This window comes from Schistocerca americana, chromosome 4 (assembly GCF_021461395.2).
Source record: "Schistocerca americana isolate TAMUIC-IGC-003095 chromosome 4, iqSchAmer2.1, whole genome shotgun sequence".
Lineage (NCBI taxonomy): Eukaryota > Metazoa > Arthropoda > Insecta > Orthoptera > Acrididae > Schistocerca > Schistocerca americana.
The window spans coordinates 823521281-823534695 of record NC_060122.1 but is presented as its reverse complement, the minus strand read 5'-3'; the positions used below and the strand labels follow the sequence as shown (position 1 = coordinate 823534695).

Genomic DNA, 13415 nt, shown 5'->3' with positions numbered 1-13415 from the left:
GCATTTTATAAGTTGTGTGATTCCAGTTGCGACATATTGATATTTTAGTCATAAGCTACTAAGATTTTGCCTTTGTGACTGGTACAATTTTACCTTTTTGGCATTTAAAGCAAGCTACTGATATTTGCACATTGAAATCTCACAAAATGCATGGGTAGGAATAGCTTTTATTTAATGGTACTTCATTGTAGATAACAGCTTCATCTGCAAAACCATAAGACCCATATTAACATTGTCTGTTGGGTCCAGTGTACTACGTGAACAGCAAGGGCACAACTGTAAGCTGGTGGATGATTGAACTGACACTTGAAAATTTAGGTAATATGTGGGAACAGCTATGTTTTTATTTTATTAAACATGCAAATGACAGTATCATAAATTTTATTTTAAATTTGGTTTAAGAACATTACAGTTCAGCTTTTTGTATTTGTGAACAGGTAGAGCGCTAATGGTTGACTATGCTATACACTGACGGGAACATACATTTTTTGAAATGGATGTTACAGAAACTGAGGTATTGGCTATGTACAAATCACAAACTTTTGCAATATTCAAACAACAAAAGTTTATATGAACATGCACACTTGACAACGAGCAAAACAGAAAATTTTCCACGAAGAAATAATTTTTTTAAAAATACATTTGTAGTAGTTTATATTGTTCATCATTGTATATATCTTTAGACAGTATATGGCATGATGGAATTCATTGTAATTTAGATTTAAACATGCTTTGAGTTGTCAGAATTATTGTACAGTTATTAATAACTTATCAACATATAAATAGTTCATATTCACAGAAAGACAGCTGCACTTTGTACTTATGCACACATTTATTGTCCTGTGCTACCTCTTCCAGAAAGCGGCTGCTTTCTGGAAGTTGGTGCTGTGTTCTCTTGAGGCAGTAATAGCAGATCCAGAGTGAGTTTTTGCCATTTCACCTGTGACAGGAGAACGGTTGCCAGCACTGGCCATCTGCTGGAATGCTGTCACCTTGCTCTTAACGGTGCCACTGCAGGAGTTCCTGCTGCTGCTGCTTACCACCTCAAGGTGCACTCCAGAATCTGCAGAATTCTGGTGCTTCAGGCTGGCTGTCTTCTTGTTACAGCTGGAGGGCATGGAGGCTGTGGAAGAATAATTAAAATCATTAATGTCACAATCATCATCCTTGTTATCATCTCCCATAGCAAATTTTAAGTTCTTAACAGGTGTTACACTATTTGTCAGGGACAGTGCAATTTCAGTATTATTTTCAGCTTCCTCTGTTCCATCCACTGCAATATTGTCTATTTTCTCAGAGAGAACTTCCAGACATTCAACATTTTTGGTCACAAAACTATCTGTTGAGTGCGCTCCTGCAGTTTTGCTGCTTCTAGCTGCACAAGTACTCTCATTGTCAGTTTCACTACCTGTGTTACCTTCCTCTTCTTCCTCGTGTTCTTCAGTGACAGCTAGACAACGAGACCCCGCTGCATAGGGTACACTGACAGAGCAGTCACTTATACCACTGTCACTGCGCTCACTGAAAGCTCGAGGCCGCCGATTGTTGGATCCTGCAGCAGCAACTACTGCTACCTCATCCGGTCCTGAAAGGCTGGGTCGAGGTGAGCTTCCACCTCCACTAGCTGTCGAATTGCGTCTCGTTGCAGCTGACAAGGTAGCCATTCGACCCAGAGCACGAATTGCATTGCCTGTTTTCTATATAGGTGTAAGTGAAAACACACACAGCATGCATTAGTAATAAAAACACACATGCACAAACAAAACATTAGCAAATTTGTCTTTAAAATATTTGTCATTATTTGTCACTGTTTGTGTCTCAACTGACCCATGTAGCTACACGGGACATTATTCTCTCGCTTCCTCTCACTGTCTTACTCCCTTGCCATCAAATTTCATTTCTCTCTCCTTAAGGAAAAGAGTGCTCATAGAAAGAATTGTCTCTATCTGTCCAAAAGTATTTATTTCAGTTTTTATGTGATGGCTAACAATTGTTGGAAATGTATGATGTGGGAAGACTTACTGGGATTAGTGCAGCAAAGAGTTCTTGCTTCATTTTTAGCCAATTATGGAATAGAGAACAAAGGGTATCAGTATTAGAATTAGCAGTAGATATCCACTAGAATCACACAATTATTCATTTCCTGACATTGAAGGAAAAAACTCATCTTGCAGTATGAGAAGGTTTCTGTTCCTTTATGAAGCAAGACATGAATTCTTCACTGACACTGAGTGAAAGTAATGTGTTTGATAAAAAAAAGAACATTTAACAAATCTTGTTCTCAAGCTCACAAAACTGTAGCATGTCACTGATGTTAGTATTTCATGTGTTCCTAATGCCTTTGTGCATGAACAACAGAAAAGGATATTACAGATATACAGCATAAATTTTATAGGTCTAATTATTTGTATGAATGTCCAGGTGTGTCATGATGTGGTTATAAGTTCAGGAAATGTTTCTCAACTAATTCTCCTGTCCCAAATTTTAAAAATGCAGGTAAGATGCATGCTTGGAAACTACAGTGTTACTGTAATTTTATTTAAGAGTTTATGTACTATTTATCATTAATGCAAGGATCAAAAATTCATTAGTTACCTACACTGTAAAAGGCTTGCATTGTTAAAATAATCAAACAGTTTTGCTCAAGACAAATTTCATTTTATAATGCCTCTGCTTAGATTTTATACTGATTACTAAAATGTATTAACACACACTAAACAGTGCAGTGACAGTAAGGTGATCCATCTCAAGTTCAGCATTTATTAGATACTACTGATAACTACACTTCCTTTTTTTTTTTGACATCCCGTTTTGCTTTGAGGCAGATCTGGGCAATGAATCGCTACTCTAATGTTTCAATAAATTATACTGAATTATTCATTTCAAAAGGAGTAACAATTCATCAGTGTAACAAATCTGATGTGCTAAATCTATTTCGTGTTTGTGAACCAAAACAGAAGTAATATGTGGGGGAGGGGGGACAAAGCAGTAGTATTACACACATTGCGTATAATATCCATCACACAAACACGTCACTGCACAAACTAAGAGTGCCTATTGGAAAATGCATTGTTAAATCTTTCACACATGTTCAGGTCACAGAAAATGACTAAGATAGCTACTGACCTGCCACTTGCGCCGTATAATGAATTTCTTAAGTTTATCAGTACACAGCCTGACACAGCTGATTGCATCTGTCATCTGTGTTAACCAGCGATGTTGCAGGCACTGTTCAGCAGTCAACCTTTTCCTGATGACAGATAGGAGAAAAACAACATTTAAAATGAAAGATTATGAATGACAAAACCAAATATTAGTATATTTCTCTCATATTTTCAGATTTTTAAGGGTTATCTGCAGATAGACTAGTGAGTAGGGAGACGAGAGGTGTAGAGCTAAGCGTATTGCACATGGTGTCATAAGTTACAAAATAGCATATTTAATGTTTTGTAAAGATTAATTGGTTGAGAGACATCAAAGGTTAACTTAGCCAGTGCTGAGGATCTTACTACCAAGAAGGGGAGACAAGTAATTTATTGCAATATAAAACTATTAATGAAATCAAACAGTGGAAAACTCAGGATGGAAAAATGACAATGTTATGAAAAAGAAGAGTTTCCTACATCCATTGTTTACAACATTAGTAGATCAGTACATGTGATGCCTCACTGCAACTCTTCCTTTTTTGTGTTGATATGTTTCTTGATAATTTGCTTAACATTCAATATATACACATACTATTTTTGTTTTGCGCTCCTCATGCTTGTTTTCTTGAGATTTGGCATTAATATTTGTTAAGTCAGTTTTTTCTTCCTATGGACAGTAAAGTTTTGCTCCTTGATTACTTGAAACACATTTTGGATTTTCATCTATTCAGCTCACACTTACAGTGCAGCTAAGCACCTCTAGCCTGCAATCCATGTACACAGTAATGCGGCATACTTCAAATGAATACTAGAAAGCAGTTTTCCCTTTACACTCAAAAGTTTATAATGTTTCTGTTTTCTGTAAAAGTAAATTTTAGTACTGTTATTATCTGTCTTGTTTCCATGCAATATCATTATATCCCACAACTGCAGTACAAAATGCCAAAACTGATTAAGTTTTATTTAATTTCCACCAATTCTTGTTAGGGATTAAGTTAATTTACTGATTCAAGATTTCTGTTGCAATAATTTAAGCTTTTCTAAAAAAGTTATCTAATTCCTTAATTGCACCCATTTGGCAGTTAGTAATCATTTACTGTTATTCTGAATATTTTTGCTGTGAAGGTACCCACTGTTCTCAGCCAAAATACCAAACAAATATAGTGTTGGAGCAACCTTGTTCTGCACCTTTTTTGTAGTAGCTTTTTTTACTTTGTACCACCATACTTCTATTTTTGTGTACGTACAATATCATTGTTATGTTTTTCAAACAGCATACATGACTTTCAAGATCATTTAGCAGTTTATTCCAAGCAACAGTACCAAATGTCTTTTCTAAGTCAATAAGTGCCATATTTATATCCCCCTGTTTAGGCTTAAATAGTTCTCTAGGACATTCTGAGCGAGAAAGTTCACATCCCGTTGCCATCATTATACAGTGATCACTTCAAAGTATGTAAAAGTCACTAGTATGTGGTATGTGCATGCATACTTAGTCTTTTTACAGAACTTTAACCATAAGTCACTGTAATGGTGGCTTGAAAATTTTGAGAAAATATACGGGAGGCTGTGATTAAAACCATTGTGATGATGGAAGTGTATAATTTGCCTACAACTTTACAAACTTAACTGCTGTTGGGCCAGAAATGAAAATTCTTAGTACTTAAGTCAGTGGTCATGCTATTCTTTTGGTGTAATGTAACTGGATAAATAAAAACTCTACACAGCAGCAGCAGCGAGGAGGAAAAAATACAAAGGTTAAGAAAATTCACAAACTTTCAGTGTCAGTGACTGCTCCTTTTGGCTGAAAGGTTTAAGGTGGAGGAAGAGGACTGATGAAGTTTAGGAAATGGGGATAGTTATGGAAATGTCACCCTGAACCCTGGGTCAGTGGAGACTTACTGGACAGGATGAGATGGAAAGACTGATTATTGTTGACTACACCAGTCGAGATTTGAGAACCTGAGAGATTTAAGGTGGAAAGTAGGATGATAAGGAAGACAGATTACCGATAAAACTGCTGTGTCATCTTAACAAGACACAGCCAGGGCAAAAGCACCACAGGTGCAAAGATGTGAGCTGATGCCAGTGCCACAGAGACTCGCCACTCGTGCAAGTTCCACCAGTGCCACGGGTGGCACTGAAGGTGAGATATCTAGTTTGCCTTGGCCAATTGCCACCTGCGTACAATCTGCCAATGACAGGATGACAACGGACAGACGCCTACTTGGAAGATAGAAAAGAGCAGCTCTAGCCCGCTTGGATATAGATCATCATCCAGTGCTGAAAGACAGGGGATGACATCTAGTGAACTCTTAGATGTGAACAGACAGTCATTGTAAATTGCATTTGCTATTTACTGTGAAGTTTACCTACAATTATTTACATTTAGCCATAGAGGTCCTTTTTGTGCTATATTACATGCACTGTTGCAGACTACATTATTCCACTAGTTACAAAGATAAATAAACCTTTTAACGCATTTGTGTGACTTCGTTACTAATTTGTTGGAGTGCTGTAGAACCTTCATTCTTCTAGCCTGTTACCTGTCCCTGGGGCACAGCTGTGTAATAGTGGCAGGGAGAAATTTTCTTAGCAGTGCACAGCACCAGAAGCCATTTCATAACTCACAAACCCTGCCTGCCATAACAGCAGTGGCAACTCTGCCTCCACAGCAGTAGCGACGAGGCCTTTACAAAACTGGCAACGAGGGTTTACAAAAAAAACATCGTGGAAGAGTCAATAGGAAGTGCATTGTATGTGGTACAGATGGGGGAAGTGGGGAAAAATAGACAGGTCAAAGTAAAGTATAGAAAATGAAAAAGTAATGAAGAAGTGAATTTTTACTGGGAATAAATACTGAGACTGAAGAAATTAACATAAATTAAGGCCAAGTGGGTAATGAGAACCAAGGACATATAATACCAATTCCATTTGCAGAGCTCTGAGAAGCTAGTATCTGGGGGAAAATCTGGATGGCACATGTGGTGAAATAGGCACAGAGGTCACAACTGTTGTTTTAGAGTAAGCTCTTTAACAGGCTGTGTATTGCCAACATATGCCATATGTATCCATTCATCCTGAGTAATGACTTGGTGGCAGTTATACTAAAGTAAAAGTACAAAGGTGTTTTACATAACAGCTGGTACACAACATGCGACTTCACAGGTGGCTCTCCCTTTGATAGTATATGTTCTGGTATGAGGGTTGATAGGGCAAGTCCTACAGAAGGAACAGTCACAGGGGTGGGACCATAGGGTATAGAAATTAATGTAGGAGCAGCATAGGGTCTGACCACAAAATTGCAATGATTGGGGGAGGGAGGGGGCATGAAACTGTACAGTTCAGAAAGAGACCCTGTACATGGGTATAATAATAAAAAAGAAAGAAAAAAGGGAGGTGGCATCAGTGGTGACAAGCAAGATGTGTGATGGGTGTGGAATGGGCATAGATTTCAGAGAATCTAGGAAATGGTTGGTGTCTTTAATACTGGAAGGAAGTCTTTGTACCATAGTTTGCTGGTGTGTGTCAGTTAAGTGGTGTTCAGAGGTCAGTATGTGCTTTGACGCCAACAGCTGCAGGACAGGCAGGGTGGTTGGGTTTGGGGATCTTAGGAAGAAGGTAAAAGGTGGAGGTGTGTGTGGGACATCCTTCTTGCTCACCTTAATCAACTTTTCAGTATTATCCTGGGCTTCAATGTATTAATCAGCTACTTTGAATAGCCTATGACTTTCTCAAAGCATGCCCTGAAATGAGGTCCATTATGCTCAACATTTTGCCCACGACCCCATTAATAGCTTTTTGTCCTCCTCCTCCTCCTCCTCCTCCTAATCCTCCTCCCCCCCCCTCCCTCCTCCTCCGTGCCCACGCAGTCTCCTGGTCAGACCCTAAGCTCCTTCTGCATCCATTTCCATACCCCTACAGCTCCTTCCCCACTATAAGACTTGTCCTATGCACTTTCCCACCTCCACCTATACCAGTTCTGTAAATGGTGAAACACATACTACCAAAGGGAGAGCCACCTGTGAATCTTTTACTTTAGTATGACTACCACCTTAGGATGAATGACTATAGACAGATGATGTACACTTGCAACACAAAATAACTTGTTGCATAGCTTACTCTACAACACCACAGTCATGACCTCGGTGCCTGTTCCACCACATGGGCCATCGGGATTCTCCTCCCAGACACTAGTTTCTCAGAACTCTGCAAATGGGAATTGGTATTACAACATGTCCTTTGTTCTCACCACTCACCTGATCTTAATATACATTAATTTCCCGATCTCAACATCACTACTCAGTAATTATTCATTTCTTCACACCCTTTTAGTTTTCTTAATCTTATTTTCTAACTTGCCTATTTTTCTCCACCTCCCTCATCATAGCTGTCCATTCTTATTAACTCTTGCATGATGTTTTGTCAGTAATCTGTCTTCCTTATTACTATGTCTTCCACCTTTAAGCTCTCAGGTTCTCATATCTCGTCCAGTGCAGTCTTCAACAATTGGGCTTCCCTTGTCATTCTGTCCAGTAAGTCTCTGCTGACCCAAAGATTTGAGTGACTTTTCTGTAGATAACCCCATTTTCTAAACTTTGCCAGTCATTTTCCTTTATCCCTCTTCCTTCCCCTTCAAACTTTCTTCCAAAAGGAGGAGCCACTGGCTCTGAAAGCTTGAAAATTTTCTTAATCTCTGTATGTGCTTTTCTCTGCTGCCACTCGGTGGGTAGATTTTTTATCTATGGTGTTACATTGTATTTTCAAAAATTTATTATTTTCATTCAAAAAAGGATTATTTTGATTGATATGTTTTTTGTATGATGCTATAGAAGCTGGAACCTAATATTACTAGTTGCATGTGTGGCCATTGGCAGTTTTAATTATAACTAAGCAAGAAAATTTGACAGACTGCATCCCTTGAAGCCTCAGTCTGCAACAGTGCATAATCATTTTTCCATCATGAACAGTGATAACATCTGGAATTTGACTTTGGATCAGAGAGTAATATCTACAGTGATTAATAGAACTCTTAGCTACTTTTCAACATTAAGTGTCACATTAAGAAAGCAGCAAAGTTTTAAGTCCTGCCTTTTTGTAAGATTTTTCTCACCATTACATTTCAACAAGGGAATGCCTTGTCAAATGATGCTCAGAAACCCTATGTGACATTTATAGCTCAATAAAACTGCCACCTCAGCCAACCAACATGTCAGATATATCAGCAACTGTGCAAGTATCATTTATAGTGTATCATCAAATCACCTGTCTACTTTAATGTCAAAGCCTCACATGATTTTCAGTAAGAATGAATTATGGAGTGACTTAGGTAATCTAAATATTTAATTTAGTCCAGTAATTTCCACTGAACATAAATGAACCATAGTTTAAAAAACTAATTTGATGGCAATGGTTTATCATATTTAACCAAAATTAATAGTTAGAAGAGCAAAGTTTAATGATTTGTGTGTTGAAAGGTACTAGTAAGTTTTTGCTGCACTATTAACAAATGCTCAGTGGTTTGTGTGTTATTACTCACTCTTTTCTCTTTACTAGAAGTTCACTGATGAAATCTTTGGCATCCTGAGAAATTGCATCAAAAGCTTCATCATCAAAATCATAATCTGCTCTCGTTATATTGGCAAATGTCTCTATGTCATTGTCACCCATGAATGGTGACAAGCCGGACAGCCTGTGAACAATCCATATGTTATGAACACAACATCATTTCTAAAGGTATTCCAACATCAATTAACACATGCACAATTTTTAACAGCAAATTAACCAAAACACTTGATTCAATATAATTTCTCCTACAGCTTATGTAAATCATGTCAAACCTTAATACACATGAGTTACTATAACAAATTGAGACCACTGATTACTCACAGGACGTAGCAGATAACGCCAACAGACCACATATCTGATTCAAAACCAATGGGCTCATAATTTATAATTTCTGGTGGTATGAATTCAGGGGTGCCAAACAGAACTCTCTCTGGTTTCCCTGGTGTCAAGATTCTTGCAAGACCAAAATCGATCAGCTTGATCTGGTGAGATGTACGTGTACGGCACATGATGTTTTCTGGCTGCAAATTCCAATATTGTATTAAATTACTTAGATTATACTTACAACAACAATTATAAGCTAAGACAGTAGTATGCTAGTAAGATATGAAGTATGTTATTTATGCAGTACTCCGAAATTTAACTTTTAGATATTTCCTTCATTTTAAATTTCCTTTCCTGTAGCTTAATCTGTCTTCTTACTTAAGAAATGAAAGTTGGAAAATTTAACAGGCTGTCTTTTGAGGCCTTCTCTATTTGCAGTAGTTCATGAAATAATACTGAACATTGGGTAGTAAATTGTTTTTGTCAGTACCTGGTATGTAAAAGTTTACTACCTACAGTGAAATATACATAGCTTTGTGTTATTCAGGGTGAACTATAAGAACATCTATCTAGAATGCAGATGAATAAAATGAATTTGCTTACCTTCAGATCAAGATGTGCAACAGAATTCTGGTGCATATACTGGACTCCCTCACATATTTGACGCATAAAGAGCACACAGTCTCTTTCAGTTAATGTGAAGTCATCTGCGACTACTCTCTCAAACAGCTCGCCTCCAGATATACTGAAAATTCAAGAGAATAAATTTAAGATGAAATCTAACAGCAGAAATTCAGGATGGGGGGACAGGGGCTGAAGAATCTTGGGATGGAAAACATTGGTCTAAAGAAACTACTTTAAATTTTACTCACAATAACAGCACACAGTTCTGCCCATTCAAGACCACCAGAAGCAGAAGTCCTCATTGGCAAAGTGTTTCTCAATTTCTCGTATAAACTGTCAGTTTGCATCAAAACTTTTCTTCTTATGCATGGACAGCAACTAAGAGTAATCTTTATTTAAATTACTTAGGCAGCTGTGCTTAGAGATATAAACAGTCTCTGCATGGAAACTCCATTAGCAGTAGAGATTTGAATGGAGTAATGTGAAACAATGGGCAAGTATCCCCATACTACAACCCATCAAGTAAGATGTTACTTTGTGCAGAGTATATATACAGAAAGAGGAAGCTGGTTTAGTAGCATGGCAAAACAAAATAGTTCACCAGGTGTAATGTTTAAAAGAAATTTGCTGCCACCTCATTACTTTTCAACTGAATGAAGATATTCCATGATCTTTATTCACTAAGAGTGTCTCACTTTTGTCCATTTTGTGTTTTACTATATTTGTAAATTCATCATGGCAAAAACTAGCTGCAAAAAATTGCCAGTAAGAGTGCAGTCTGCAAGTCTTATGATGATTTCTATAGTTTCATATTATGTAACAATGGTTTAAAATTAATTTTTATAAATATGGTCCTATAGCACTCCAAATGTATTGTCTGCCTGCATACATATTCAATTAAGTTGCAGTATGGGTGAAGTGATGCCGTCATTGATGTTAAGTTTACAATACCTGTTACATCACTTAACTATGAAAAAGAGAAAAGAAAGTAGTTTGGTAGCCATTCACACAACTAAAATCCTTGCCAACAATATTACAAAATGGATAGATTATTAGTCATCACATAAATGTGATAAGTTGCAGACAGGCACTATGAAAAGACTGCTAAACATTTAATGTTTTGGTTAAAAAGCCTTATTCATGCAAACACAGCTCACACATATATGGGCACTGTTTCTGGCCACTATGGCCCAACTGCAGAATATGGGCACTGTTTCTGGCCACAATGGCCCAACTACAGACTGCAACTGCATCTGATTTGATTTCAACAGCAACCTGAAGATGATGGTGGGGTAAGTAGGTAGCATGGGGCAGGGAGGGAGGGGGGGAGAGTTACAAGTGTAGGCTGGCAGTGGGGGGAAGGTGATGTGCTACCTGTGAGAGCATGCAGGTATGTGGTGGGGACAGGAGTGGAAAAGAGAGATGGGAAAGGAGATAAACAGATGTGGGGAACACACTAGCGGGTGCATTGGCAGAATAGATGGCATGTGTAGTGCTGGAGTGGGAGCAGGAAAGAGAATAGGTAGTGGAGGACAGGGACTAGCCAAGGCTAATACCAGGTGGCTTACAGAAATTTAGGGTATGTAATAAGGAGAACGCCTACATGCACAATTCAGAAAAGCTGGTGTTTGTAGAAAGGATCCGGATGGTGCAGGCTGTGAAGCAATCATTGAAGTGAAGAACATGTCAGTGAATGCTTCACAGCCTGCCCCCTCTAGATCCAACACCAGCTTTCGTAAACTGGGAAGATGGGAATTCTCCCTACAAAATATACTTTATTTCCATAACCTCCATGGCCACAGCCTTCACTAGACTGTCCTCCACCTAGGTATCTGCTTCCCTGCTCCCACTCCAGCACAACAAAGATCACCTGTTCTGCCAATACACCCATTGCCTTTACCCCTTCTCCCCTCACCACTCCTTTTTCTGTTCTTCATTCCTCCTTTCTCCCCCCTTTTCCCCTCCCCTGCATAGCCTCATCACTCTGCACCTCGCACCTAGCACATAGAAGCCTTACCCTGTCACCACCACATCTGTGTATGATGCCACGGGCAGCACAATACCTTCCCCAGTCCTTACACTGGTACCCCTCCCCTCCTCACCCCATCCCATGTTATCTATTTAGTCCCCTCCTCCCCCCCCCCCCCCCCACCACCATCACCCACTGCAGATCGCTGCTCACATTAAATGCAGTCACACTCTGTCTGCAGGGTCTGTGTGTGCGTGCACCCCATTTCCACCTCCTTTTCATAATAATGTTATTCCACTGTAGACTTCCCATTGTTTAAATTCTTTGGCACATACATTTAAGATATCATGGCATGAATCTCAAGTAATATACTCTCTTCATATGGTGGAATGTGTGCACGTGTATATGACTCAAAGTCCATGCAAGGTATCCTGTATGCATATCTTAATAATCACTCTTAACAACAAAGCTCAGAAATATCGTTACTCATGCTATTGCATGTTAACTTCAATTACTAGCTCACTAATGATACACTGTGTGTCATCAGTATGCATTGAAGGGATTATTTCACACATAGTAGTTTCAAATAGGCTAAAGGAGAGAACATATGAGGATGGCAGGTGGTGAGGAACTCTTTAAATGTAGGTTGCAAAAACAAATTCGAAGGTAGTTTAAGGGATGGTGCCTGATATCCAATGGACTGAGGGTCTCGTGTTTGCTAATAGTGGTGCACAAACAGTGTCTTTAATTTTCTTGTCAAATATTAGACTACTCCTTAAAAGAAGACGTTGGACACACAGTGCCGTAGAACTTCTATGGGTGTCATGTGAGCAACACTGATGCAAGTCGAGACAGTGAAGTGTTGTAATGTGCCAGCCAGGTGTCTGCAACTGAGGCTGGAAGGTGGCTCTGCATGGAGACAACAATGGCGAAAGGAGCTAATGTATTTGGATTTGAGAGATTCGTTGGCGTGTCAACATAATATTGCTTAATAATACTGGTTGTAAAAACATCTTAACTGACAGACTGGAGACTAGTGTCACGACTTGTCAATGACAATCTGTTTCAAACGCGACAGGAATTGCTGATGTCGCCAAATGCTGGTTCGTGTTGACCAATTTCTGTGTGACATTGCGAAGGAAACTGCAGTCAGTGAGCACCTGGAGTTGGGTACCTCACAGAAGACTATTGTGTGCAGCAGCACAAAGCTGCACGTCTTTAATGGGCCAAATAAACTGGATAGCAGCTAAAAAACACACAATGTCACAGAGTCAATTTTTTTCTTAGTGACTTATTGTTGCTCTTTTGCATATTCATGAGTAGTACGCTGCCAACACTGCTATCTTCCAAGATGATGAACGCCATATTCACAAAACTGTACACACTCCTGGTTTTGTAAATGTCCAGGTACACTTTTGTTTCTCGAATGATGCACTAAATCACCCAATCCTGAACCAACAGAATGTTTGAAGTACTATTTGGGACAGTGGGTGAAACCTAACAATGAACATCCACGCAACTTAGCTCAATTGGATCAATCTGTGAAGGTGGTGACTGCAGCTGAATACATAATACCTGACGGAACTTTTGGGTCCTCTCTGTCGCAGAATTGAGGCCATTTCCAGAGCTAGGTGTCGTTATATGGCATCATAGGCATCCATAAGGGTGAGGGGGAGGTCAAGAGTGGGCGCTTATCACACTGCCTAGCCCAGCCCAGCCCTTCAGAATTGGAACACAGTGTTTTTATTCATTACAGAATTTTTCCAGAATGAAATTTTCACTCT

General features: G+C 39.0%; 1 protein-coding gene across 1 annotated transcript in view; it reads right to left on the bottom strand.

Annotated features, from left to right (window-relative positions):
* Positions 1–364: 364 nt before the first annotated feature.
* Positions 365–13415, bottom strand: part of LOC124613832 (titin homolog) — a 1109199-nt gene continuing 1096148 nt past the window's right edge. Inside the window, exons 36-40 of the mRNA XM_047142555.1 lie at positions 9642–9783; positions 9036–9235; positions 8686–8838; positions 3127–3250; positions 365–1697 (exon numbers count right to left, since the gene is read on the bottom strand). Coding sequence (XP_046998511.1) covers positions 846–1697; positions 3127–3250; positions 8686–8838; positions 9036–9235; positions 9642–9783 — 1471 coding nt within the window. The 3' untranslated portion in view covers positions 365–845. The remainder of the gene's footprint in view (positions 1698–3126; positions 3251–8685; positions 8839–9035; positions 9236–9641; positions 9784–13415) is intronic.